This window comes from Salmo trutta, chromosome 22, assembly GCF_901001165.1.
Source record: "Salmo trutta chromosome 22, fSalTru1.1, whole genome shotgun sequence".
Lineage (NCBI taxonomy): Eukaryota > Metazoa > Chordata > Actinopteri > Salmoniformes > Salmonidae > Salmo > Salmo trutta.
Window position 1 is genome coordinate 24979229 of NC_042978.1, and position 27368 is coordinate 25006596.

Below are 27368 nucleotides of genomic sequence, written 5' to 3' on the forward strand. Positions count from 1 at the left end.
ACGGAGCTGTGAGGGGAACGGCCCCTCCGTACCTTCAGGCTCTGATCAGTCCCTACACCCAAAGAAGGGCACTGCGTTCATCCACCTCTGGCCTGCTCGCCACCCTACCTCTGCGGAAGCACAGTTCCCACTCAGCCCAGTCAAAACTGTTCGCTGCTCTGGCACCCCAATGGTGGAACAAGCTCCCTCACGACGCCAGGACAGCGGAGTCAATCACCACCTTCCGGAGACACCTGAAACCCCACCTCTTTAAGGAATACCTGGGATAGGATAAAGTAATCCTTCTAACCCCCCCTCTTTAAGGAATACCTGGGATAGGATAAAGTAATCCTTCTAACCCCCCCCTCCCCCCCCAAAAAGATATAGATGTACTATTGTAAAGTGGTTGATCCACTGGATATCATAAGGTGAATGCACCAATTTGTAAGTCGCTCTGGATAAGAGCGTCTGCTAAATGACGTAAATGTACTTTGACAAATTTGAGGAAATGCAAAAGTAAGATTGAACTGCATTGTCAAAAAGAGAATAAAATGATTTTTTATTTCAAATCAGCAGGTGTGCTTATGATACAAATGCATTATACAGCATTCATTTATTTTTTCCCCAGCAAGTCTAAATCACTGAAGCACCCCTCTACCACTGGTGGGGGTGTTGTGCTTTTCTCCTGTGCAGGGCTGGGGGTTGTTGGAGGGACAAACTGCTTCCAGGGCTTGGAGGGGCAGTGGAAAGGGCTCTCGGCAGTAGTGGTGGGGGGCATGGCTGGCTCTGGGTCTCTGCTAGCCGTGGTGACAGTCAGGCTGAGCTCCTGAGACTCCTCTAAAGACTCCTCTTTGGCTGAAGCAGTTGAGGCTGGAGTTGCTTCAGCAAAATTGTTGAAGTTCCTCAAGGGGGACCATCCAGGAGGCCTTCTTCTAAAGACTTCCTGTGAATGGAAAAATGTTCCTTGTCAAAATCCTCCATTTGGCACAAATTTCCAAAATATATAGCTACACATCACTACCCTATTAATGTATCAGATTTTCCGAGCATCATTAATATGCTATAGTAGTATAGTTTGCAGAATGTCTCACATTCTGAAGGGGACCTGGTGCACATTCCACATTTGCTTCTGCAGTCTCATGTCTCCAAGGTGCCACATCTACTGTAGAATTGCAGTGAGCAAGTTCCTAGAGAGATGACACACAGGATGGCAGGGACAAGCATTCATGATACATCACATTTACAATGAAATGTTATGATACCACATTGAATGGTATGGTTTTTTTTCTCCAAAAGGTATAACTATTTCATTTCCTTACAGAAGTATTACAACAGCAGAATCATATTATATATACTGTAGCCTATTCAAAAAATACTATGAGCTCCATCGTGGTTTACCACATCTTCAGCATCTGGATGACATTCATCGTTAAGTTCTTTGTGGTCCGCTTTGGAGCAATTGCTTTTCCTCATATCGAACATCAGTCTATACCTGAATCCAGCAACCACCTAAGAGGAGCATGTGAAAGAAGTTATTCAAAGACATTAGTTTGAGCCGCCCTCCCCCCAATGGATTCTGGAATGACACTCCAAACGCAAACAAGTACATTACAGTCCAAGGGTCACACCCATAGAGGTAAATATAGCGACACCACACCCACTAATTCCAGAGCCAAGGAGATGATTTGGAATATTTCCATTGGAAGGGATGAGCAAAGACACTTAACTTAAATTATATTTTTTCAAAAGTAGATAACTTTAAAAGATTTGTGTTGTTGGTAACTTTGTAGGGCCTAACACCCCTGATCCCAACTGGTCACGTGGTTACCTGATTCATACTATAGGGCTTGAACTGTACCGTACAGGCTCTGATCTTCTCTTTTCACATGGTCATTTCCAGTATGGTTCCATCAGCTATCGTAGATGTGTAACCAGGTCAGCCCTGGCCTAGTTCAGCTCAGTTTGGCCCTACAGTGTGAATCAGGTTTGAATTGAACTCGGTATTTAGAGTCCTGCTCAACTCCACCAGGTGGCGTAGTCAACTAGCCTTTGTAGCATTCAATAACTCAGAGAGATTTGAAACTGATTTACCTGTCTGGTAGCAAAACCAACACTGTTCAGGACGAAGTGATGGCTGGAGTCAGAATCTGCATTGAACCTGGTGATGGAGTATGTCACAGGAGCCTTTAGATCCTCACTGTCCACATCAATCTCCCTAGGACACCCCAGACATGTGGAGCGTTCAGCAACAACAGGGGCCTCCACTGGAGAACAGAGAGGGTTGTCATTATAGAAATTCATTTTAACCACACATTTTTTGGGGTGATTCTAATCTAAATCAACAAATATAAATATTCCGCTACATCAATCTTTGGTTGACATTTATCTGGTTGTCTGGAAAAACTCTAAGTATAAATAGACTTGTATGTGGACTTTGGCTTGGTCTACTTTGTGTGAAGTGAAAAACTAACCAACTGGGTCACAGAAAACTGTCAGGACCTCTTTATCTGTCTCTGACATGTGGACCGTTGCATTACAAGGGATTGGCACCTGATAAATAAACAGAACAAGTTTTTTTATTATTGTTATTTAAAAATCAGATTGCACAGAGATGTCATCTAATAACAATGCACCCCCCCCCCCCCCCCAGTCAAATTATTCAAATGTAGTTACCTGGTTCCCAGTTGAGAGGTAGTCACAGTCTCTCCAGACTTTGTTTCCCCCTGCTGGACAGTCAGTGACCCTGCCATTGAATTCCACAAAGTACTGAGTGCCTGAGTCACTCTGAGCCTACAAGAGAGGAATGGAATACTGTGACTCTGTGTAGCAATGTTCGTATTTTCTCTTCATCAACACAATGAACTCAAGAAGTATGCAAAAGACTGGATAAATAACTAAATATAAATAACAATGTTCTCAATATGTCACCTACCGTTGAGGCCTCCAGAATCTGGTAGAGTGCTAGTTGATTTCCATAAGGAAGCTTCTCATTATACTTGACAAGGGCCAAGTCCACAGCTGCCTCCACGCCTTTGTCATCACAGAACACAAGGACCTGCTCTGGCTCCAGCTCCTGCCCCTGTCCTAGAGCCCAAAGCTGGAGAGAGATCACCAGCACACATAGCCTCACTCCCAGCTTCATAACAAAGACATGTACGTCCCAGGTCCGGAGAGAAGGAAATGTGAGACCAGATCTCATTCCTTACTGGATTCCTACCTCTGAAATGATTGACTGTAGTCTCTTCGCCTACACAGACCTGTTCAAATAAGATGAGACAGTTCACAATCAGAAAGGCATCCAGGCAGTCCCAGTGACAACAGAGTAAATGTTTACTTATCTGCTGTCACCACAATGCCTGCATTCTTTGAAAAATCAATATCTGTCTCTGAGTTGTGGAGAGTTTATGGCATGCAAGAAAAATTATGGACATGTTAAAAAACATATCATCCTACAGTCACTTGTTGTGACACCATTTTTTTTTTGTTTACCCATCTAAAAAGATCTATCAAGGAGTCAAGTGCCTGAGGAGGGTTTATTGTCCTGTCTCCTCTATAATTTATAGAATAAAACCTTGAACGTCTCTGGGAATGTGCTGTAACTGTGCTGGTCAAATGAAACGTTATTACAAACGAATTACCTGTAATAAATAGCCACTTCATGCCATACAAGGACTTTATGAAAACTTTTTGGACTAACGAAAACAAATGTTATATCTCTAAAGTAAACATACATATTACTTTAGTATTAGTGTGTGTCAGAAGGTAATACAATAGTAGAAGTTCATGTTATTAAGATGTAAATGGAAGGCAATAGGACAACCTCCCTCCCATTATAAAGTACTTGGATGGGTAAACATGAACCTTTCCAAAAATGCTTGACAGTTTGTCAATCCAAAATGAATCCTGACTTGCATTGACACATTGCTGCAGTAGTGTGTATTTTAGGAGATACTTTGTCCCCCTCTACCTTTGACCCTAAATGCATCCAATGCCTGCTAACACACAGTTTGATTTCCCCAGCAGCACAGCCATTCCCACAATCCAACCACAGCTCCGGGGCAGTAAACATGAACCAATCATAGAATCAATGTATAAAGGCATCATGGTCCAGGTATGATACAATCTTTGATAAACCAATAGAAAAACATTTTCCTCATATTTTCAATTTAGAGGCTAAAGCCTGTAACTCCTGGTTAATTCAAACAAGTAATTGTCATAGAAACTGCTCAATCAACACGTCCTTTGAACCAACCTACTTTAACGCTATCTTTTTAGATAAAGAGTTGAGTAGACACAAATAACAAGATATCTGACCTGCAACAGCACAATGTAAAGTTAGTTACATCATATAGTGTATATCAGCCATTTAAAGATAGCTCATAAATCATATAACAAGAAAACCCTCTTTGCCCCTCCCTTGAAGGCACTCATCACTTGAACAAGGCGTTTTGGTCATCTGGAGATGAATTCACCACATCACACCTCATACATTTGGTCACAACACAAATACTCAACTGAACAGAGAAGATGACAGACAAACTCAGAAACAACATGCATCGTGAAACAATACTTTTTCTACTGGTTGCGGTCATAATGGGTGAGTTGCATGTACCTCTATCTAATAATGTCTAATCTATTTGGTGGTAGTGGTAGTCTGATATAAGTTGATACTGGACAAGGCAGCGAGGCAGTTAACATGCAACATGTAATATAATCTGTAATCAGAATGAATGCAGGCAATTTGAATCTGAATTTGATTCTGAGATAATGTTAGAAAAGACTGGAAGTGTACTCTTAAAAAGTCTAAATCATTGCAGGTAAAACTGCATGACATTTTACAGACACAATCATGGCTACTTCAACACATTTTTACAATTATTTATTTAATTTTATTGTAAAAATAAGATGAACCTAAGGGGGATCTGTAATTGTGCATGTGAATGTTGCCCTGGGTTTATGGTTTCTGTAAACTGTTTCACTTCACACTTCACACTACACCGCTTTACAGGAAACAGCCTCATGACTGCTGCATTGAACCAGACCATAATCACCACAGATGAGTCTGGCCTAAACAACCCTGAGCCCACCGAGCACTCAAGCCTACCAGAGAAGCCTGTTCTTCAGCCCAAAGAGACCGTTCCTGTCACTGGAAACTATGTGCTGAATGACACCGCAGGCAAGCCATGCATCAAGGTCTCCATGGGAGTGGTGTACAAAGTTATTGATAAGAAGGTAGGGACAGTCACTTTCTCAGCACTTTTTGTTTGTGTTTCAGCACTTCTTTATCAGGGGTGAGACCTCATGTGGTTTGTCACCTAAGTCGTGAAAAAACAACAACGGCCATTCTCATACACATTACTATGTTTGGTCATGAGTTCGACCATACAACCATTATGATACTATATTATTAAGTAGCTCTAAATCTATGACAATAATTAAGTTTTCACTTGTTCCTACATCATCACTTGTTTGCTATTGCTTTTGTCCTTTTCTAATCCAATGGTATGTTGATCCTTTTTCAGAAAGCTTCCTATTTCAACTTAGACCCTTCGACCACCCTCGCTACAGGTAGATGTGGTCAAAAAGAGGCAGTTCTTTCCCTGGCTATTGTAGGAGAGGGAGGCTATCTGGATCTCACCTTTGAAAAGGTACAAATTCAGAAACTTCCATCTTCTCATGCCACACATGATGTCTAATGCCTGGAAAAGTTTTTTCCTTTCCTCCCCCCGACTCTGAGATGATAACTAAGAATAATCACAGGTTGACCACAACTCTTCCATATAACGATCAAAAGCAGAGCAATACATTATATTATGACTCTGAGCAGAAGCAAACTCATTCAAATGCATTTGCATGATGATTTGCATGTTTGGCTTTTCATAAAAACAATGATTTATTTATTTAATGCACGTCATTAACTATTTTTCCTCCCACAGGAAGGGAACATATCCTATGTGTCAAAGGTCAGAGCTAATTTGGCACCAAGCAAAGGTGAGTTGACCAACATGATCTCACAAGTAGACACATGATTTGAAAAAAAATGCATGGATATTTTTCAACTGATTTTTCATTGTTAGAAAAACAAGGCTGAGCATATTCTTTCACCATTAGGAAATAAAAACTATCCTGGGGTGATAGAACATGAAAAGCTGTTCCCAACTGCCGCTGACCACAGCCTCAAGTGTAAGTCCCAGACCGAGTTTCATCTGGCTGAAAACCTTCGAGTGAAGCTTGGGCCTCTTCAGTTCCAAGCTTTCAAACTCACCAATGGGAAGTTTGGAGAGGGTATGTCGATTTTTACATTTTGCGGACCTTTTCGTTCATGATTTACAAAAGCCTTCTGTTTATTATATTTCTGTAAGGTTATATATGGTATAATGCTCTTTTAAATGTAATATTGTAAAGGTAATGTTTTGACCTTTCGGCCCCTCAAAGACAATTATCCAAGTGTTAAGATCCAGATTAAATATTATTATTTTAAAAAATATTGTACAATGTAACAGAATCAGTCAAAACAAAATCAATACTGCGCTTCCATTTTTACATTACATTTACTTGACAAACAAAGTTTTAAAAACTTGCAAACAAAGTTAACCACATCCTGGGGTCATTTTGAAGTTCTGGCTCTAATACCGCTGATGTCATTTTGCTGATATACATTTATTTTATTATCTAGGTAGGGGAAACTCCATAACATATGCAGTAAATCTCCTGTATTTATCTTACATCTAAGACATGTGTCAGTTATCTTATTATCAAGTAAATGCAGTCTATGTGGAGTAAAATATGTGTTGTTCAATAAATTGAATTGCATCTGTCTATGTTTGGTTGCCATCAAGAAGCTTTGAAAGGTTTCAAGCAAGTCATCCCAGTCTACTGGGTCATAGTTACAGCCTAGGTCTCTTTCTGTCTCATTTGTATGTTAGGTTATTATAAGTAGGTAAATTATTATTCCGTGTATTATACGTCAGTGAGATCAGACCTCAAGTTGACCAAGTACTATGAATATAATTTTCGAGTAGTGATTCCTTTGGAGTATTAGGGAAATTGTATTTTGTCTTTTCTTTTAACCAGTATTTAAGAAGCTAGTTTCAGGAAGCTCATGCTGGTCTTTGAGTTGTTGAAATTGCAGGATGTTTTCCCCCTTTCAAGTTCCATAAACAAAATATTTTATTTTGTCCCCCTATGGCATTTCAGAGGTTGAGTGCTGGGCTGACTTCAACAAGAGGATCTTCCCAATCATTATTGGTACCACGGTTGTGGGACTCCTCCTGATTGCTGTCCTGACCTTCCTGATCATCTGGAACAGCCGCAGACAAGCTGGCTATGACAGGATCTGAGAAGACTTCATGCAAGCATAACATGAATGCTTTTTATAGCCATGTTTTGTATTTCCTAGATGCTTTTTAGTATTTTTATCCATGACTCAATATTAACCTTTTTATTGTTGTTTTTTAATATTTAATTATGTTTGCAAAGAAATTAGAAATAATAGTATTACAGTAAAAAATATGTAAATGTGGTTAATACTTCTAGGAAAGCACTGTGTAAGTTTACAATCATAATCAGCCAATATGGTCAGCAAATTGAATCATGATGCATGCTAATTATATATTTTTTGGGGAAATTATATTTTGTTTAAAGAGTGCCCATATTCCCTTATTAAAAGTGTGGCTTTATCCAGCACGGTTGAAAATCATTATTTTCAAGTTCACATATAAGTATAGATTTCTTGCATGCCTTATTATAAAAACACACTGTCAAAAAATAGCTAATTCTGTAACAGTAGCGTAGCCAGAAATTCATTGGAGGGATGGCCTGCAAAAAAGAATCATAATTATTATGAAAAAAAACAAGCGAACTTCCTGTAATTCTACACATTTTGCCATGGGGCAAAGAGAAAAATATGCAGTTGTATAGCTAATCTTATGCTATTCTACACATTTTGCCATGAGGCTGAAAGAAAATATTGCCGTTTTAAAGCTGATTTACTGCAATTCTACAAATTTTGCCATGGGGCAGAGGAAAATGTGCAGTTTTATAGCTAATCTCTTGCTATTCTACACATTTTGCAATGAGGTCGAGATAAACATTTAGCATTTTTTAAGCTAATTAAAGCTCAAATATACTGACTGTGATAAAGGCACTGGATTATGAGCTAAATTGTTTGCTAAATGAACAAATGAAGTAAGCAGTGGCATGGTGCATATAGCTATAGAAGCACAGTGACATATGCCTCAATGCGCATATGTCATTGATTGGGTGGGCCCGGCTCCCCAGTGGGTGGGCCAACCAAGCCCACCCCTACCTACGTGGCTGTTCTGCAAGATGGTGGAAATTATGTCTGGAACCTCTCAAAAAATGTACATCGAAAGTGTCAACACTGTGACCTCCTTATTGGATCACCACGCCCAAGATTAGTTATTATATTGTAACGACCCTGGGTTACCGCTCTAACAATGGAAAAATACATGTCCTCAAAGATGGAAGGCAGGCGGGAGGAGGCTAGACCAGGTGGGATGATTTTAGCCAATGAGAGGGGAGATATGCATGTGACCAACAGACCATAGAAATAGAAGACTCATTTGAATCTGTACCATTAAAGGCGTCTGTGACAGCACGGGTAGTGCCATTGAGGCTTTCTCCGTTTTAAATTAGGTCATTTTTTTCCATCAACATTAGCTGATTGCCCCCAATCCCCACCCAGTTGACTACTTTAAAATGGTGCAAGCCCTAAACGGTAATGTCCTTTTTAAAACGGGTTATATCCATGATGAGTTCTCTATCTATGTATGACAACAGGCACAACTCTGATATAAAGTATAAGTTGCTGAAATGCCCCGTGCGTCCACTTATATCAGTACATGAGTAACAACCTAACCAGTACTAAACTTCTATTATATCAAATAAGCCTCACGTAGTAAATTAGCAATTACTTTTTTTAGTTGACCAAATTCGACACGCACATTGACCTCCATACAAAAATTCCTCACTTCGTGGACAAATCAAATATGTGTTATAACTAACGTTGTTCTATCTGTGGCACTACAGTGGTAGGCTTGATTACCAACAACGACGAGACAGCCTACAGGCAGGAGGTGAGGGCCCTTGGAGTGTGGTGTCAGGAAAATAACCTCACACTCAACGTCAACAAAACAAAGGAGATGATCGTGGACTTCAGGAAACAGCAGAGGGAGCAGCCCACTATGCACATCGACGGGACAGCAGTGGAGAAGGTGGAAAGTTTTAAGTTCCTCGGCGTACACATCACGGACAAACGGAAATGGTCCACCCACACAGACAGCGTGGGTGGACCATTTCTTCAACCTTAGGAGGCTGAAGAAATTCGGTTTGTCACCGAAAACACTCACAAACTTTTACAGATGCACTATTGACAGCATCCTGTCGGGCTGTATCACCGCCTGGTACAGCAACTGCTCCGCCCACAACCGCCAGGCTCTCCAGAGGGTAGTGAGGTCTGCACAACGCAGCACCGGGAGCAAACTACCTGCCCTCTAGGACACCTACACCACCCAATGTCACAGGAAGGCCAAAAAGATCATCAAGGACAACAACCACCCGAGCCACTGCATGTTCACCCCACTAACATCCAGAAGGCGAGGTCAGTACAGGTGCATCAAAGCTGGGACCGAGAGACTGAAAAACAGCTTCTATCTCAAGGCCATCAGACTGTTGAACAGCCATCACTAACATTGAGTGGCTGCTGCCAACATACTGACTCAAATCTCTAGCCACTTTAATAATTAAATTGGATGTAATAAATGTATCACTAGTCACTTTAAACAATGCCACTTTATATAATGTTTACATACCCTACATTACTCATTCCATATGTATATACTGTACTCTATACCATCTACTACATCTTGCCTATGCCGCATGGCCATCGCTCATCCATATATTCACATGTACATATTCTTATTCATTCCTTCACACTTGTGTGTATAAAGTAGTTGTTGTGAAACTGTTAGATTACTTGTTAGATATTACTGCATGGTCGGAACTAGAAGCACAAGAATTTCGCTACACTCGCATTAACTTCTGCTAACCATGTGTATGTGACCAATACCATTTGATTTGATTTGGTAAACCGTCTTGCCTCTTCCTCTCTGCCCCGCCTCTGTCTCGACATGTTCTATTGGTTGATCATCCTTCGCGTCCACACGAGAGAAACACAGCAAATTGAATGTAGTCGTTTACGTCACTTTGTAGCTATTTTCACCAAACTAAGAGCATGTTCGGCCTATAGTTTCATATAATACCATTTCCACCGATCAACTTTAGTTGATAATACGTATTGTAAAATGCAGTATCGTAACTAGCTAAATGTTAAATGTTAAATCGAAAGAATAGATTTTAAACGCTTATTATAACGCAAACGCTTATTTTCTTATTCAGCTAACGCGTTAGCCAGCTACTGACTGTTTAGACCGCTAACTTCACACAGTAGTACACATGGCTTCTGTCCTGAAAGTTCAAACCCTACAGGGTTTAAGAATATTTCAACAGTAAGTCGATAATGCTTGTCATATGTTGTGTTATGTTTACTATCACTGCATGTTATCTATTTTGAATAAATAAACTGCTAAGATTGGAAGATGTCGATAGTCTTCTGTTAAGACAGTTGACTAGCTAACTAGTAAGCTAGCTAGTCAGCAAACCCAACTCATAAGATTGTAGCTAGTTTGCTTCTTGACGCTAGCTAACGTTAGTGTTAAAATGGTTAAACAACCCTAGCACATGTTAGCCAACACGATTAAGCCATATGTTGTGTGTGTCAACATGGCTAGCTAGTCTACTTACTTTTTGTATTATCCACCGATTCTGCAAGGTTAAATAAAGGTAGCTAGCTGGCTAACTTAGCATAACAGCTAGGTAGTTAACCAGTTGAACGGTTAAATGTTTTGTTTCCAAAGCGATGGGCAGTTAATTTAATGCATTTACCTCTATTTCAACTAGTTATCAGCTTTGCGCAATGATCATTATTAGCAAGCTGTGATGAAGCAAACTGCTCTGTAGTACATGGTACAGTTAGCAGGCCCTTGAAAGCCATTCATTGATGTAAACAGCTGTAACAACGTGCTCTCTTTACATGACCTTTTCAACCATCAAGGTCCGTGTCCTGCAATGTTATTTTATTATCTCATCTTAGGAAATTGATATGGACCAAAGGATTTGTGCGGTTTGCCTCAATTGGTAAGTAACATGGAGCAATATTGAATGTCTCTTTGTGAAGTTATTCATCTCCATGTAGATTGAACCTGCAGAGGAAGCATTGTAGTTGTCTCAATTAGTATGCATTACATCATCACTCATAGCTCAGGTCTCTTTTCCTCTAGGGAAAGGCAGGATAGAAAAAGTCCTCATTGCCAACAGAGGAGAAATCGCCTGCCGTGTGATGCGAACAGCAAAGAAGATGGGTGTGCGCTCTGTGGCAGTATACAGTGATGCAGATCGTCATTCCATGCATGTGGCCATGGTATGTCAAGGCTAAAGGTTAAAACTTTGACCCCTCTGTCAGTATATGGTTGTAGATGCAGCTGTATTTATGGGGCTTCTCATGTTTCTTAGGCAGATGAGGCCTATAACATTGGGCCAGCCGCATCCCAGCAGAGTTACTTGTCAATGGAGAAAGTCTTGGAGGTTGCCAAGAGATCTGGATCACATGTATGTTGTCAAGTGCAGTATTGTATTTGCAGTACTCATTCATTATGACAATCCCCATTTTCTCAAATTCGCAATACAGACTATATCTGACGAATACATTTATGTTTATGAATTGTGTTTTTGTTATAGGCTGTCCACCCAGGATATGGCTTCCTGTCAGAGAACACAGAGTTTTCTGAGGCATGCAAACAGGAGGGTATCATCTTTATTGGCCCTCCATCATCTGCTATCAGAGACATGGGTATCAAAAGGTATAGTTAAAGGTAGACTCAGCGATATGACATAGATGCAGAAAGTAAACAGCATAGTGGGTCAATTTCCTCAACAACTAAGGAAATTGAGGCACAATGTCTCTGCTGTGTTGGTGCCATGGCTACCAAGCTGTAACAGTGTGAAGCGAACCCGTGCACATGCACAGATACTGTGTGTGCAAAGTGCGAAGTGTTGCATCTCGCTCATCTCAATATCTGTGGGGCTGCTTGTGGGAACGTCATTTTGCTGTGTCTACCTTTTAAATGACAGTGTGTCCCCTAGGATTTTTTTTAGCAGCAGTTGTGAAGTTAGTGAGGGGGGGATGAGGTGGGCGTGGCCAATGAATGACTCTTCTCTTTTCAAGTCACTCTTCAGTGTTGTATGTTGTAAGTCTGATTTGAATACTAGTTATTCAAAAGTTACATTTTAGAAATCTACTATTTATTTTTCCTAGTACATCAAAATACATAATGTCAGCTGCGGGTGTTCCTATCATCGAGGGTTACCACGGAGAGGACCAATCGGATGAGAAGCTCCAAGCTGAGGCTGTCAGGATAGGCTACCCAGTGATGATAAAGGCTGTGCGTGGCGGGGGCGGTAAAGTAAGTAAGATGCACACACAGAAAGGATTGTTTCATGGAATGATAGTGTTGTTGTTTGTGTCTTAAGGCTCCTATGGTTGTGATTGGTTTATCTAGGGAATGCGCATTGCACACACTGCGGAAGACTTCCATGAGCAGCTTGAGTCTGCGAGACGAGAGGCTCGCAAGTCCTTCAATGATGATGTCATGCTAGTGGAGAAATTTGTAGAGGACCCCAGGTATGTAGAAGACACTCTGTATCTATTTATGTTGGAGGTTCAGACTTCACCCCTGTTTAGATGTTGTGACAGATCTTCCTTCACTCACCAGACATGTGGAGGTCCAGGTTTTTGGGGACCAGCATGGAAATGCTGTCTACCTGTTTGAGAGGGACTGCAGCGTGCAGAGAAGGCACCAGAAGATCATTGAGGAAGCACCAGGGGTAAGTGCTATGATACAGCTACCTCCATCATTTTGCACTCAGCACCACAACATGTCTTGGTTTCCTGTGTGAATGGCTGTCTGCTGGATAGGAGGCTTGATGCGCTGTGTTTTGCACTCCTTAGTCTGTGCAACTGTATGTGTGTGTTAATGATTTGTAGTGTTTTTGTGTTTGCACCTGTGCTTGCAGCCTGGAATTAGCGAGGAGGTGAGGCGGAAACTGGGTGAGGCAGCCGTAAGAGCAGCCAAAGCCGTCAACTATGTGGGAGCAGGTGAACAGAGAATTGACCTCAAACCTTACACAAATAATTCATATTTGCATGCTGGGATGCAGAGTCCTCAATTTCCATTGTCTTTTTTTTGGGCATTGAACACTCACCCACTAGAGGGTGTGAAAAAATATTCTGTTGTAACACCTGTTGCTTTGCACCATCCTGTGCACTGGTGTAACAACCACCTGTCTTTATGCAGGCACTGTGGAGTTCATCATGGATGCACAGCACAACTTCTTCTTCATGGAGATGAACACGCGTCTGCAGGTGGAGCACCCTGTGACTGAGATGATCACTGGTACTGACCTGGTGGAGTGGCAGCTCAGGGTAAGGCAGAAAGAGGGAGAGGAATGCCATCAGAAAGGGGGTGTTGGGGACATCAATGTGTTGTAATATGTTGAGTGTATTTATTAGCTCTTTTAGAGGGCCTCATAATCTCACATAATCCCAGAGATAGCAGGATTTCAATCTGAATATAGATTTGATTAACAATTTGTAAACGCACCACCCTGACGTTTGTGTACTCCTCTTACTTGTCTCTCAGGTGGCTGCAGGCGAGAGGCTGCCCCTCCTGCAGGAGGAGATAGAACTGATGGGCCATTCGTTTGAGGCCAGGATATACGCTGAGGACCCCAACAACGACTTCCTTCCTGGGGCAGGACCCCTCCTTCATCTGTCTACACCCCTGGCAGACGAGTGCACACGCATCGAGACAGGCGTCAGGGAAGGTACAGTACACCCAGCTCACCTGGACCTACTTACACCTATTTAACACAACTGTCAGACAGTACTGTTGATATTAGAGGTCGACAGATTTATGATTTTTCAACACTGATACCGATTATTGGAGGAACAAAAAAAGCAGATACCGATTAATCTTAATATATATTTGTAATAATGACAATTACAACAATACTGAATGAACAATGAACACTTATTTTAACTTAATATAATACATAAATAAAATCTATTTAGTCTCAAAAAAAATGAAACATGCTCAATTTGGTTTAAATAATGCAAAAACATAGTGTTGGAGAAGAAAGTACAAGTGCCAAAGTAAAAAAGCTAACGTTTAAGTTCCTTGCTCAGAACATGAGAACATATAAAAGCTGGTGGTTCAATATTCCCAGTTCTTCAATATTCCCAGTTAAGAAGTTTTAGGTTGAAGTTATTATAGGAATTATGACGCGTCGACTATTTCTCTCTATACCATTAGTATTTCATATACCTTTGACTATTGGATGTTCTAATAGGCACTTTAGTATTGCCAGCCTAATCTCGGGAGTTGATAGGTTTGAAGTCATAAACAGCACTGTGAAGCAAGCATTGCTAAGAGCTGCTGGCAAATGCTCAGTCAGACTGCTCTATTGAATCATAGACTTAATTATAATATAATAAACACAGAAATATGAGCCGTTGGCCATTAATATGGTCAAATCCGGAAACTATCATTTCGAAAACAAAACGTTTATTCTTTCAGAGAAATACGGAAACGTTCCGTATTTTATCAAACGGGTAGCAACCCTAAGTCTAAATATTGCTGTTACATTGCACACCCTTCAATGTTATGTCATAATTATGTACAATTCTGGCAAATTAGTTCGCAACGAGCCAGGCGGCCCAAACTGTTGCATATACCCTGACTCTGCGTGCAATGAACGCAAGAGAAGTAACACAATTTCCCTAGTTAATATTGCCTGCTAACATGTATTTCTTTTAACTACATATGCAGGTTTAAAAAAATATACTTCTGTGTATTGATTTTAAGAAAGGCATTGATGTTTATGGTTAGGTACATTCGTGCAACGATTGTGCTTTTTCCACGAATGCGCTTAAATCATCCCCCGTTTGGCGAAGTAGGCTGTGATTCGATGATAAATTAACAGGCACCGCATTGATTATATGCAACGCAGGACAAGCTAGTTAACCTAGTAATATCATCAACCATGTGTAGTTAGCTAGTGATTATGTGAAGATGATTGTTTTTTATAAGATAAGTTTAATGCTAGCTAGCAACTTACCTTGGCTCCTTGCTGTACTCGCGTAACAGGTGATCAGCTTGCCACGCAGGCAGTTTCCTCGTGGAATGCAATGTAATTGGCCATAATCGGCGTCCAAAAATGCCGATTACCGATTGTTATGAAAACTTGAAATCGGCCCTAATTAATCGGCCATGCCGGTTAATCGGTCGACCTCTAGTTGATATATCCACATGATTATGTACCTGTCTGTGTTCTCAGGAGATGAAGTGTCAGCCCACTACGACCCCATGATCGCTAAGCTGGTGGTGTGGGGAGAGGACCGCTCTGCTGCTCTGAGGAAGCTCAGATACTGCTTACGCCAGTACAACGTAAGAGTATTAACATTATACACATACTGGACACATCCCACTGCGGATTTCTGTTTTGTAAGGGACTGTTGATTGATTGACCACTGATCCCGGCAGATCGTAGGCCTCAACACCAATATTGACTTCCTGCTGAGTCTGTCTGGCCACCCAGAGTTTGAGGCGGGGAATGTGACCACCAGCTTCATCCCCCAGCACTATGAGCAGCTGTTCCCCAAGCCCAGCCCTCCCTCCAGGGCCACACTGTGTCAGGCTGCCCTTGGCCTGCTGCTCAGAGAGAGGGCCAGCACTCGAACCTTCAGAGACCAGTCCGACGGTGAGGAACAACAACACAGGCCTGTCTCTACAGGTCGCTGAGAACTATACAACAACTGTCTGAGAAAGTGCTGTTGTCTGTTGGAGGATACCTTAAACTGTCTGTTCTTTTCTCCTGTCGCAGATCCCTTCTCTCCTTTTGCCTCCAGTAACGGCAGGAGGGTGAACATCCTATATAGTAGGAATATGACGCTCCAGCTGGGTGAAACTAGTGAGTCCAAACCTCCTTCAATAACTCAGAAGAAGTAGCCAGTAGACCTTGGTTTGATTGAAATGCTCCTCACTCAGTCTTACGTTGATGAGGAGCCCAGCCAGGCCTACTAGACCTCATTCTTTTTTCTCCTAGACCTCACTAATGACATTGATTAGTGTGTCTGATTCCGTCCAGACTATAAGTGAACCCATCTTAATACCATCTCCTCACTATAATGGCAAAGTTAGTCTCTCTCATCCTCATGTTTCACTGTTACTGAAAATATTTATTGAATACAGAGAAAAAAGTACTTTATTTGTCCTTTAAGTACTTTTAATCTGCTTTTTGTTTACTTGTGACATGGAATTTATGTCGTAAAAGTTCTTAATCTTTTATGTCATACATAAAGTAATTTGAACAGGACCCATCATATGCATTTTTTATGAAGGCAAGTCTTCCATGAATCAAGTGGCAGAGGAAAAAGACTGTTAAAGTTCTGTGAAATGTTTTTTTCTGTGCAGAAGTGGAATTAACGGTTACATACAATCCAGATGGGACCTACTCTATGGAGGTACATGTTCTGTGGGTGCTGAGTGTTGTAAAAATGTCTAATGGAAAAGGTTGAACATACCCAAACATGATTTCCTGCAGCTGATGGTTTTTGTCCCCTTCCTCAGATTGGAGGGGAAGTGTTCCATGTGTCAGGGGAGGTGGAGACAGAGGGACAGACATCATTCCTGCACTGCTCTGTGAACGGGGTGAAGTCCCGGCCCAAACTGGTCATCCTGGATAACGCAGTACACCTCTTCTCTATGGTGAGTCCCCTCCTCTGGAACACACGTTCTCCATATCAGGGTACCTTAGGTCCTCTAAGCCACCCTCTCCTCCCCATCAGGAGGGTAGTGCGGAGGTGAGCGTTCCAGTGCCCAAGTTCCTGGCTGGTGTGAGCACAGGAGCACAGAGAGGAGCTGTGGCACCCATGACCGGGACCATTGAGAAGGTAATAAATGATGGATTCTCTTTCTCATTGCTGTCTCTTTCACCGCCATAATTTATCTGTCTATAAAAGCTGACCCAGCCACTCTGACTGATCTTTAATATGTTGCTCTGGAATGTGATTTCCTGACAGATGGTCAGGCATGCTGATTCATGGGATATCTCTCATTAGCTCACTTAGCGGCTAATGTTGGAAAATGATTTAATCTATACCTCCTGTTGATGACATGGTGTGAATCGTTCAGACGTGCCAATTGATAAATGTCAGTTGCAATGGAAAAACAGAATGTGGCCACACGGACTCCTGTCCTAACATTAACAGGGCCATTTAGAATTGATAGGTAAGATCCTTAATATGATCTCATCTTTATTCCAGGTGCTGGTGAAGGCAGGAGACACAGTGCAGATGGGTGACTCCTTGATGGTGATGAATGCCATGAAAATGGAGGTGAGCTTACATCATTTCAGGCACTGGGAGGATTCCACTCCCAATACTACACACACACACACACATTGACTTTTCTAACTCTGTAGCCACCCACTTATCACTCACATTGGGCTCTAAATGAACTATGGGTCCTCAGACTATTCTCTCTTTCTGCAGCACACCATCCGAGCACCCAAAGCTGGAGTCATCAAGAAGGTGTTTTTCAAGGAGGGCTCCCAGGCCAACCGACACGCAGCCCTGGTAGAGTTTGAGGAGGCCGCTGAGGAGGAATAATCTCAATCTAATCCTCATGTGTGAATATATATTTGTGAACTTTGAGACTGTAAGAGTTACTGTAGAAATCAAATGAGAGGCATTTTAAAATTCAACCGGAAGGGTTGATGCATTTTCTATAGGAGTAGCAAACCTAATGGAACACACTACAGGTCCATGTGGATCACATTGTACAGTTGCCAGAAAATTGCCTTCATGTTTTGTGGCAGAAATGTGTAGATATTCAACAATACTGCTATATTTACTTAGTTTTTTTTTCTAATCCAAATTTTCTGATGGCTGTGTAGAAGTCTGGCTTTTGTACTATTCTCTGCGCAGACTGCCATCATTGAAGTCGTTTGTGGTGTTGTCAAAATGATGGGTGATTTAAAAAAAAAAAGTAATCAGTGATTGGTTCTTCTCTAACCAATCAGAATTTTCAAAATGCCACTTTACCATCAGTTTCTGGGACCAATCAGACGGTCTAGAATGGATTTCCATTCGGGGAGTTACTCAGTTTCTTCTCCACAATGAGTCGATCTAACGTCCATGGGCATGGCATAGCATTTGGCCAGAGCAAGGAATTTGGATAGCCAGGCAATTTTCTTCTAGCTTCAGTTTTGTACATGCTGCCACATCTTCTATAGCCTGGTCCCAGATCTGTTTGTACTCATTGTCAAGCCAAACATGTTTGTGTCATCTTGGCATGATATCACAAACAGACTGGCACTCAGGCTACATTTTAGTCTTGGAAATCCCAGACCTAGGGCAACATTGTGGGAGCCAACCAGTCTGTCTGGGAGACTAGCTACATCTCATATGATTCAGTAAAGGCTATTCACAATAAGGGCTCTCTCACAACACTTCACCACAAATATTTATGACAATCTGTGGATTAACTCGTGCAACCCCTGCCTCCCCTGTAGGGGTTACTTTAGACCATAAACTAATACCATGGAAGATATGACTCATCATTAAACTCTTCTCACATATCGATTGAGCATCAAATAACCAATTTGAGAGAAGGGTGGTGCTGAAATCAGTCAGGGTTATAAAGTGTTGAATCCCCCCAAGCACACACTCCTGACAACTTGTTTGTGGTAAGTTATTATGAATGTCTGCTGTCATCCATTCAATAGTGAGCCTAATTGTTATTGATGTGTTGCCGAATGACCTTTTTCTAAAAGATCACTTCATAGAGAAACTCAATGTCCTGTCATTTCTTTTGTAGCTGTATAGAGGTATATTGCTATCTAATGGTCAGTGTGTGTGAACATTTGTTGCATACACATTCTGCTGGAAAGGACAAAAATTACACATGCTTTTTAAAAACATATTTATTCCGTAAATAGAATTTGCTTTAAACATCAGCAATCAACCACTTCACTGACAGGAGTACAATAACTTTTTTTTTTTTTTTCATTGAACATGATCAAGAGAAATAAACAGCTGACTTCACATCAGTGTCCTTGTAGAGACGTATCCATATTGCCTTCATAAATTGATTGAAATGTGACAATCTGAACTAAATGCTGCATTTATATCAAAACTGAGTAACAACTGTAGCAAACAAGTACACTTCATCAGATATGACCAATGCTGACCATGATCAATAGTAGTGCCAGATATAATTACGAATATTGGTACCATGCAAATAAATATCAAGCTCCACTGACTTCTTGGACAAGTGTCTCCCATTTCAAGCTACTGAGAGGTATGTAACCATATAAAATCCCATGATTATGTATCTCGGCAATATTCGAATAAATATGTATAATGTCATTGATAGCAAGTTTAAAACGGTTGTCTCAATGACCCTCGACTCAGGCATTTCCATTATTGTGGGCTAAAGGCCCCAAAAGCTAAAGAGGATACAGAGAGCTAAAGCAGTTGTGTTCAGTCCGTGAGGCTCTCGCCTGCCCTATGAACAGTAATGAGATGGAAACAAATACAAACATGAACAAGTGGTTAGTAAGAGACTAACAAAACAAATAAAAACATGATTCAAATGATAGGCAATGATTAGTGAAAGGCAAACAAAAACACATTTGTGGCTTTGAAAACAACTAGATGTGAAAGCTATTATTTTATGTCATCTTGGCAGCTATTATTTCATATCTGGGTTGTTCCATGAAAAGAGTGCCTTTTGTGACCCGTTGATATTTTAAGTAGAAATTGTGCACCAATATTGAATTTTAAAGCCTGTTATATTAAATGAAGTGCCCTTTAATATAGACCACATGGAAAATTCAATAAATCGGATTTTATTTTGAATAAAGACTTGCTAAAGTGCCAAAATTAAGCATTTTGACATGTCCCTCTAAGATGATTTTAACCTGAATATTTCTCCAAGTTTTACCATCATTGTAAAGCCCTACTTATTTAGTTGCTTTGCATTTCAGAAATGTTTTTATTTTATGTTATCAGTGATTCATAAAAAAAAAAAACAGTTTTGAGTGGATTTTCCCATTAATATGGTGAAACTAATCCTTTATTTTTGGGGGGCCATTATCTGGTGTTTTGTGGTGGAAAACAGTGTGTTGAGCATAACACGTCAACCCTGTTATCTGTAGAGGCTAGAAATGTTGGGGGGAAAAAAAGATGTATACATACATGCACAATTGACACCTACCCGATACTTTATTTGGCACTTACCATAGTAATTTCGTTATTTAACCTCGATGGGAAATTTTTTTTTTTTTTTTTATTAAGTTGAAGATGTGCTTTTTATGACAAAATGTTAAAATTAGGTGACAAGTTTTGGGGGGACCAAGTTACACTTCTCAAAAGGCACCGTATTGGTGGAACAACACATCTCTCATAGGAAGCTATTATAGGGACATTCTCCTGTCGACATTTCGGAACAAACGCAACGCTAACAAATCTGAGCAGAAAAGGCATTTCAGGGGGAAAAAAAAAGAGACCCGACCTAACTGCTTTCACATTTTCATACCTTGAAAAATCAGGTAGTAAAAATGGAAGGTATGGCTTTAAAAAGGTCCACCTAATTTCCTCAGGAAAGGCGGCAGACCTTTCAGATAGTCAGGTGGTGAAGCAGGAGCAGCACTAACCTACAGGCGCAAAGTAGTAGACCATGTTTTTTTCCCACTTAAGTCTGACAAATCCTTCTTTGGTCTGATTCCCTTTTATTATTTACAGGAACAGAACAGAGGCAAATGCAGCATCTCTCACAAAGTGGTGGTGCAGAGCCTCATGGCTTTCAACATTCTTCTCTTGAGATAGTCTGACTGTCCACTGAGGTGGTCAGCCCTGGGCCGTGCAGTGAGTAGTCCCTCTGTGTGGCCATGGGGCAGGGCGGGAGAGGGCACCTGGCGGGACAACTGCTCTCTGCTACCTTAGCAATGAGTGGCCTCCATGGGGGAGAGCGTCAAGATGCTCCGGTCGTTGGAATAGAAGGGGTCCGAGTTGCTCCTCGATCTAAAAGCATCAACGACAGAGTGAGGGGTGGCGGTGGGAGAGGAGGACTAAGCTGAAAACCTGCCTCTGGAGTGCTGTCTGTCTCTGACCTGCCTAAAGATCCTTCATTTACTGTTGGATGGATGGCCATCTTGCCATTGCATGGTACAGTAAGGGGATGTCATGGCAGAGGAGTGGTTGAAGACCTTATCTGTATTGATATGAGGCCCTGCCTTGGAACTGAAGCCCTGTCATCCTGCTCATCTTCCACTGCCTCCTAACCCTGTCTCCTGCACTACACTTCAACCTACAGAGGGAGCAGCACAAGCAAACAAAGTCAAACTAAAAAGGAGGAGAGAGAATAAGGTGCATACAGTGAGGATTAGTACAGGATGATTTAACATGGATGACTTGAACACAAACAGTCAACGTCTCCCTTCTCTATCTGCATAATGTCATTGTATGAATAATACATCCTATGCATAACCAGGTATACTAAATACTGTTTCTTTTTATAATATGAAGCTCATTTCTTGGCTGTACTATATATGAACTAATTTAGACTGAATATATACTGCTAATACAAAAATAGGCATAATATCTAAAACAACTTAAATATAAATATATATATGTGCATATCTATAGTAAAAAAACAAACATAATATTTAACTAAGAGCCCTTGAAAAGAAAGCTCAACTCTTACCTTCAAGAAAGGCACAAGCCCCCCCCATCTTTCATAGCCTGTATAAACCAACACCGCCACCAGGGGACATAGTAGAAACTCACCACTTCTCAACCCTATTCCTGTAGAATCTCATTCATCATTAAACTATACCAATTATTTTATCTTTGGATGAAAAGTATCAACAACACCCTATACGTGCTATGTGGATTACGTCTTTCAGACATAGACAACCGTTTAAGATCTTGTATGTACATGGTGCTGTGTAATTTCAAAAATAAGTATTTCTTGATAAATGTGTATGTGTTGGTGTGAATTGTCTAGTGGCACTCCCTCTTGATATCAAGCTATTAGTCCATTGTCTATGGCCATCTAACAGAACAGAGAACAAGGCAAGCAGCAGAATATTAGATTGAATAGTGACGTCAAGGTGATATAACAGCAGCATATGAATAACTTCGATGGGGAAAGTTGAATATTATCTAGATTTTAGACAGTGGCAACGATGACAGGTTCAGACAAAGTGCAGCAAAGCAAGAGGAGGAGTAACATTATAGAAAAGATCATGGGACACACGTTAACACACACAACATCTGGTTACTCAGCATACAAAATACCAAAGTCAGCCCCATGCAACAAGAGAGTTCTCTTCCTCACAAAAGCACTTATAAGGCTTCAAGTACTTAACTGTATAAAATAAATTGCAAAAACACTCCTATTCTCCTTTTGAGACTCCAGTTTTCCAGTATCTTTATGTCAGGGAGTGTGGTCCCAGTGTTTCAGCTGTGGCACACAGACACCAAACACTGCAGCATGTCAAAACACAAGCATTATCACTCAGTAACAGTATATACGGCCCATGGTAGGGTCTCTTTCTGCTCCTTTGCAGTGGCAGTATCTTAGCATTAAGGCCAGAACAAGTCTCAGTCTAACTTAGATTATTTTTTCCCCCAGTGCTCGCCTCACCTCACAGTGTTGGGACAGTGAGGGTGTGGAGTACATGTGTGAGCAGACAAGGGAGGGGCTGAGAAAGCGTCACACTGGCATCATGCGGTCATTCTCCATAGATAAACACATACAGTATAAACAGACTTTGGCAAGTCCAAGACCAGGAGTACAGGTAAAATTCAGAACGAGAATGCTTTAATAATGATCCAATAAATATACCTCGGGTAGCATTCTCTTGAAAAGATCTTTCAGCATAAATACATTGTTGTAGATCAATAGCGACTTGGGACTCCGAACCTGGGCTTAGCCTACACTGTGCAACACACTGACTCGGCAGGCTTTGGAAAAGTTAAAAGAAGCACAAAACCTCAGAAGACGACAAGGTCGATCAGCCATAAAGATAGGTTACAAAAAGCCCACGAGTGAAAGAAGATTTAAAAAGAAATCCATAAGAGTACAGACTTGGAAGGACAGATCGGATTACATAGACACATGGCTACATTGGTGAGCACGTTGTCCCACTGAATATGGAAGAAGAATAGACTATAAGGACACCATGAAGCTGATCATAGCATACAAGATAAACAAGTCTCCATTAAAGGCCATTTAAGATCCAGGATCCTGATACTAGTCTCCCTCCCTACAAAACCTTTGGCTGTCACTGGGGTGCTGGTCCTACCAGTAAGACCGTAGTCTAGTCTACCTCTCTCTCGCTCTACTAGGCTAGGACCTCTCTCTATTCGGCTACTCCTGGGAAGCAGTGGGTTCATCCTGCTCCAGCTTGTAGGAGATGCGGCTGCAGCAGTAGAGGCTACAGAGCATGGGGTCACACCTGTTAGCGCAGGCAGGGTCGCAGCGGCCCATTACTTGCTCCACCATCCGGCCCAGCCGGGTGCATCCGTTCTTCCCCTCCGAGTAGCAGCACATGGAGTCCACGCAGCCGATGCCCTGGTAGTTGGTCTCAATAAGCTGCAGAGAGAAGGAGGGGAGATGACGGGTGGCAGAGCACAAGAGAATATTACAATCAACACATAAAAAAGGTCACACCACTATCCAGAAGGAAACAGTCGAGTGACTGTCGAGGGAGCAAGGAGGGGGTGTTGGGGATTGAGCTCTTCACAACAATAAGGGGTGGGTGATGTACAAGGTGTCAGACACAAATGTACACAGTAAAGCTGGGAGGTGAAAATCAATCAAATAAAGACTCGAATGAATACATTTAAAAGTGATAAACGATGCAGTATTTGCCAAGGCAAGCCTGTCCATGTAATCAAATCACACAGTAGTTACAGAGTTGTTATGTCAGTGTAATATGTGCCTAAAAATCAGTCGGCTCAGTTCCACATAACAATGATATATAATGGCGATTCACTCGCAAACAAAAGACAATCTACGGATGCAAATGAATGGCGAAGGCAGAGAATTTTGCAAATTTAAAATGCATAGCCTTAAGTGTAGGAAAATCGATTCCTCGATTCATAGACTGCTCTGATCTCTTACAGCAAACTCTTCATTTTCCTGAGTAAGCACTCATTGCGCAGAGCACTGCTGCAGAGGCAGACCTGAACACATCCCAAGACTATCGACACTGGTTTGGGGTTACAACGCTCAATTCCCCCCTCTCCCCACCACTCAGAAACTACTGCATATTTGCAACAACAGCAGAAACAGTGGTAAGAAAACTGAACCAAATAGGTATTAGGCTACACTGTCATGAATGTATCATTCTACTGTATCTTACATTACGCACTGTCCTCCGAATCATAACTGTATGAAAAGCTGGCAAGCAAGTTCAGGTGATATTGATATTCTTCTCATCAACACAGTACAAGGCCGATTACACAAAAATTCTTCATGTTTCCACCTTGACCTGTCGCTAGGGAATCCCTCTAACATGGTTGGAGGTGGTGATGATGATGATTGACAGTTAAAGTAGCTGTCCAGTGATTCCACATTTCTATGAAATATGACCTATAATTAAATTACAATATTAATTAAATAGTTTTCCTTCCAAAAATGGGAATTAAGCATGTTAAAAAAACTGCTTTTCTTTGTTTGAATGTTGTGGGTGTAACCAACAACAGAATGGTGTGGGCGTAAACTGGTCAATACAAATACTCATGACAAGTAAACCGCTGATTGGCCCACTTAGCCAATGAGCCATCTTGGCCTAAAACATGACATCATCCTCTATGAGGAAATAGCAATAATTTTTGAAACAGTCTGTTTGAGATACAGGTAAAGAGTGTTTTTTCTCTGAAATGCATGCTTTGGCCACAAATATGAGAACAGGACGAGACAACAACATTATTTGGGTATGAGTTAACAGATGAGCGTTTAAAAGTAAAATTTTCACTGGACAGTTACTTTAAAATCAGCCGCCCCCCCCCATCATTTCCTACATGATTTACCGCCCCTGTAAATTAACACCTTGTGTTAGCACAAACAGCAAAATCATACCAGTCACACAGAACTACACAATTGTCAGCTAGCTAGACCCATCAACAACATAGAAGCCATCAATAACATGTAGAACCCACCAAAAACAGACCAAAAATACAAAATCAGGAATACATAGGAGTTCGACTAAGGTGATATTGGTAACATTCATGTGAAATACAATGAGATACATTTGATCTATTGACAATCATACTCTTTGTTATTAATGAGGTGAAATAGTAACCTTGCCATTGATTTGATTAAATGAAGTCAGGGATGAGGTATATGAAGTTAAATGACGGGGAACACCAAAAAATAATAATAATAATAATAATAATAATACAATTTAAAAAAATACATTTAATCTAAAGAACAAGCCAAAGAAAAAAATTACAGAGCAATCATTTTGCCATATGCTGGTAGGATTATTATATATTGAAATGAAAAATATGGTTTGTTTGAAACGATGAGCTTCAGTCTTTTGCTGGTTTAAAGGCATTCAGGCAAATAAAACATGCATAAACATTATTGCTTACAGACAGAAAGGTGAACAATGACACAAATCATGATTAAGTGAGGTTGGGTTTTGTTATCACACAGGGCAGAATGCTGTAGTATCCAGACAGACAGGAGAACGAACGGGGACGACATCGAGAGGACAGTTAAACAAACGTGCCAGCATTCTCCCACCACCCAGGGTGATCATGCCCTGATAGGATCCCAGCTAAAGTCTCTAGGAGAGATGGCTCTGGTCAATGTAGCGGGGGGGGGGGTCTATATGGATGGATGGGTGGACGATGGCAGTCCAGGGGAGGACCCACACACACAGACGCCTGGCTGGGCCAGGGAAGGAGTAGGACTACTACCTAGGGGAGAATAGGGCTGGGCCTTGGGCGGGGGGAGGAGAAGCAGCTAGCAGTTGCCAATTGTCCTCCCCTCGGCTCCAGCTTTCAGCAGAGTCATATTCTGAGCTGACTGAACTCTTATCCTCTTCCATCTGGAAGCACAAAACAACCCATTAAGTCTCCCGGACAGAAGGAAACAGGAGAGAACAAGATGAATGAGCACAAAAACGACTCCCACATCCATAGGAGGTAAGAGGCTAGCCACATAGCAGTTACTGATCAATGTGTGTCCAAAACAATGTGTACACAAATCTTGAATTAAGAGACTGGGCACAAAGATGTTCCAAAGAACCAATGAGCCAGTTTATTCATTTCAGTGTACTTTCAATTATGTAAATTGATCAACTATCTGGATGACTGAGGTATTAATTTAGAATTTGGATGATCAATTGTTCCGTAAACAAGTCAATCCAATTAGGAAATTGATCACTTGCTTTTGGATGGAGTGGTCGTCATTTTCTCTGCTCATTGTGCATATCTTAAGAAACGAATGCTACTGTTTAAGAGCATGCTGTCCAGAATATGATCTTGAGATACAGTGAATAAACTTCTATGGAAATAGCATTCACCAGCTAGCAGCTTTGAAGTTCTTGCTAACTATAATTTTGTGCCTCAGAGTTACTGTATTAGCAGCAGCACACAAACAGACTCAAGCTGTGCTCCACATGCCGTTATGGCTGGAGCTTTATATTAGGACTGCTGCACCATGCTGCAGTGAGGGGCTGCTCTGCCCAATGCAGAGAGCACTGGTCCTTCTATGCTAACCTGAAGTGGCGCGCACTTGATAGAGGCTTTCCTAGGGCCAACATGCAGGGGTGCATAACAAAGTGCCTTAGACTTATCCTTTCCTCTCTTTTTTTACCCCCATTCCCTTTTCCCTAGAATGCTGGTTAGTTAGTTTGTCCTCTGCATGCAGACAATACTTATTAGGCAGCACGGCCCTCCTACTCTACCTAATTTTGCCCAGCTGATTCTTGGCTCTGGAGAGAGGCTGCAGAGCGATGAAGTCGTCACTTATAGCGACTCGGTTGGAGTACATCTACAGAGCAGAGGGAAGGGTGGGACACACAGACGGTCAGGAGGGAGGGAAGAAGACATACATGGTAGACACAGTAGTAAGACACAAACAGAGGCTGATTGTAACACACTCAAACATGCACATGTGCACGCATGCACGCACGCAGACACACACACACACACACACACACCAGCC

The 27368-nt window shown here is 41.4% G+C and overlaps 4 protein-coding genes across 9 annotated transcripts in view; 2 read left to right on the plus strand and 2 right to left on the minus strand.

The window, feature by feature from the left end:
- Positions 1–516: 516 nt before the first annotated feature.
- LOC115158426 (kininogen-1) lies at positions 517–3268 on the minus strand. Its single transcript, XM_029707364.1, has 7 exons — positions 2912–3268; positions 2653–2769; positions 2451–2529; positions 2071–2243; positions 1378–1488; positions 1071–1166; positions 517–922 (listed from the first exon to the last, which is right to left on the minus strand). The coding sequence occupies exons 1-7, from the start codon at positions 3176–3178 to the stop codon at positions 593–595; spliced, it is 1173 nt and encodes a 390-aa protein (XP_029563224.1). The 5' UTR covers positions 3179–3268; the 3' UTR covers positions 517–592.
- A 712-nt stretch (positions 3269–3980) lies between these two features.
- LOC115158427 (lysosome-associated membrane glycoprotein 3) lies at positions 3981–7665 on the plus strand. The gene is made up of 7 exons (XM_029707366.1): positions 3981–4090; positions 4403–4576; positions 4988–5211; positions 5502–5627; positions 5916–5970; positions 6091–6264; positions 7177–7665. Exons 2-7 carry the CDS (start codon positions 4507–4509, stop codon positions 7317–7319), a joined length of 792 nt encoding a protein of 263 aa, XP_029563226.1. The 5' UTR covers positions 3981–4090; positions 4403–4506; the 3' UTR covers positions 7320–7665.
- Positions 7666–10143: 2478 nt separating this feature from the next.
- Positions 10144–19227, plus strand: LOC115158425 (methylcrotonoyl-CoA carboxylase subunit alpha, mitochondrial). 2 transcript variants are annotated; one of them, XM_029707362.1, is made up of 19 exons: positions 10144–10508; positions 11114–11196; positions 11340–11479; positions 11572–11667; positions 11797–11918; positions 12374–12521; positions 12618–12739; positions 12831–12942; positions 13132–13213; positions 13413–13540; positions 13758–13941; positions 15454–15563; positions 15660–15876; positions 16000–16086; positions 16590–16639; positions 16746–16883; positions 16964–17068; positions 17441–17512; positions 17669–19227. In XM_029707362.1, the coding sequence occupies exons 1-19, from the start codon at positions 10456–10458 to the stop codon at positions 17783–17785; spliced, it is 2166 nt and encodes a 721-aa protein (XP_029563222.1). In that variant the 5' UTR covers positions 10144–10455; the 3' UTR covers positions 17786–19227. The 2 variants fall into 2 exon arrangements, with proteins under 2 accessions (XP_029563222.1, XP_029563223.1); XM_029707363.1 differs by having other exon boundaries at positions 11153–11196.
- Positions 19228–20588: 1361 nt separating this feature from the next.
- Positions 20589–27368, minus strand: part of LOC115158424 (probable phospholipid-transporting ATPase IF) — a 33100-nt gene continuing 26320 nt past the window's right edge. Inside the window, exons 29-31 of one of the 5 annotated variants that reach the window (XM_029707358.1) lie at positions 27109–27194; positions 23644–23780; positions 20589–21202 (exon numbers count right to left, since the gene is read on the minus strand). In XM_029707358.1, the coding sequence (XP_029563218.1) occupies positions 23675–23780; positions 27109–27194 (192 nt within the window). In that variant the 3' untranslated portion in view covers positions 20589–21202; positions 23644–23674. Of the gene's footprint in view, positions 23781–24033; positions 26248–27108; positions 27195–27368 lie in introns of those variants that run through there. The other 4 variants (XM_029707357.1, XM_029707359.1, XM_029707356.1 and 1 more) reach the window with 4 other exon arrangements.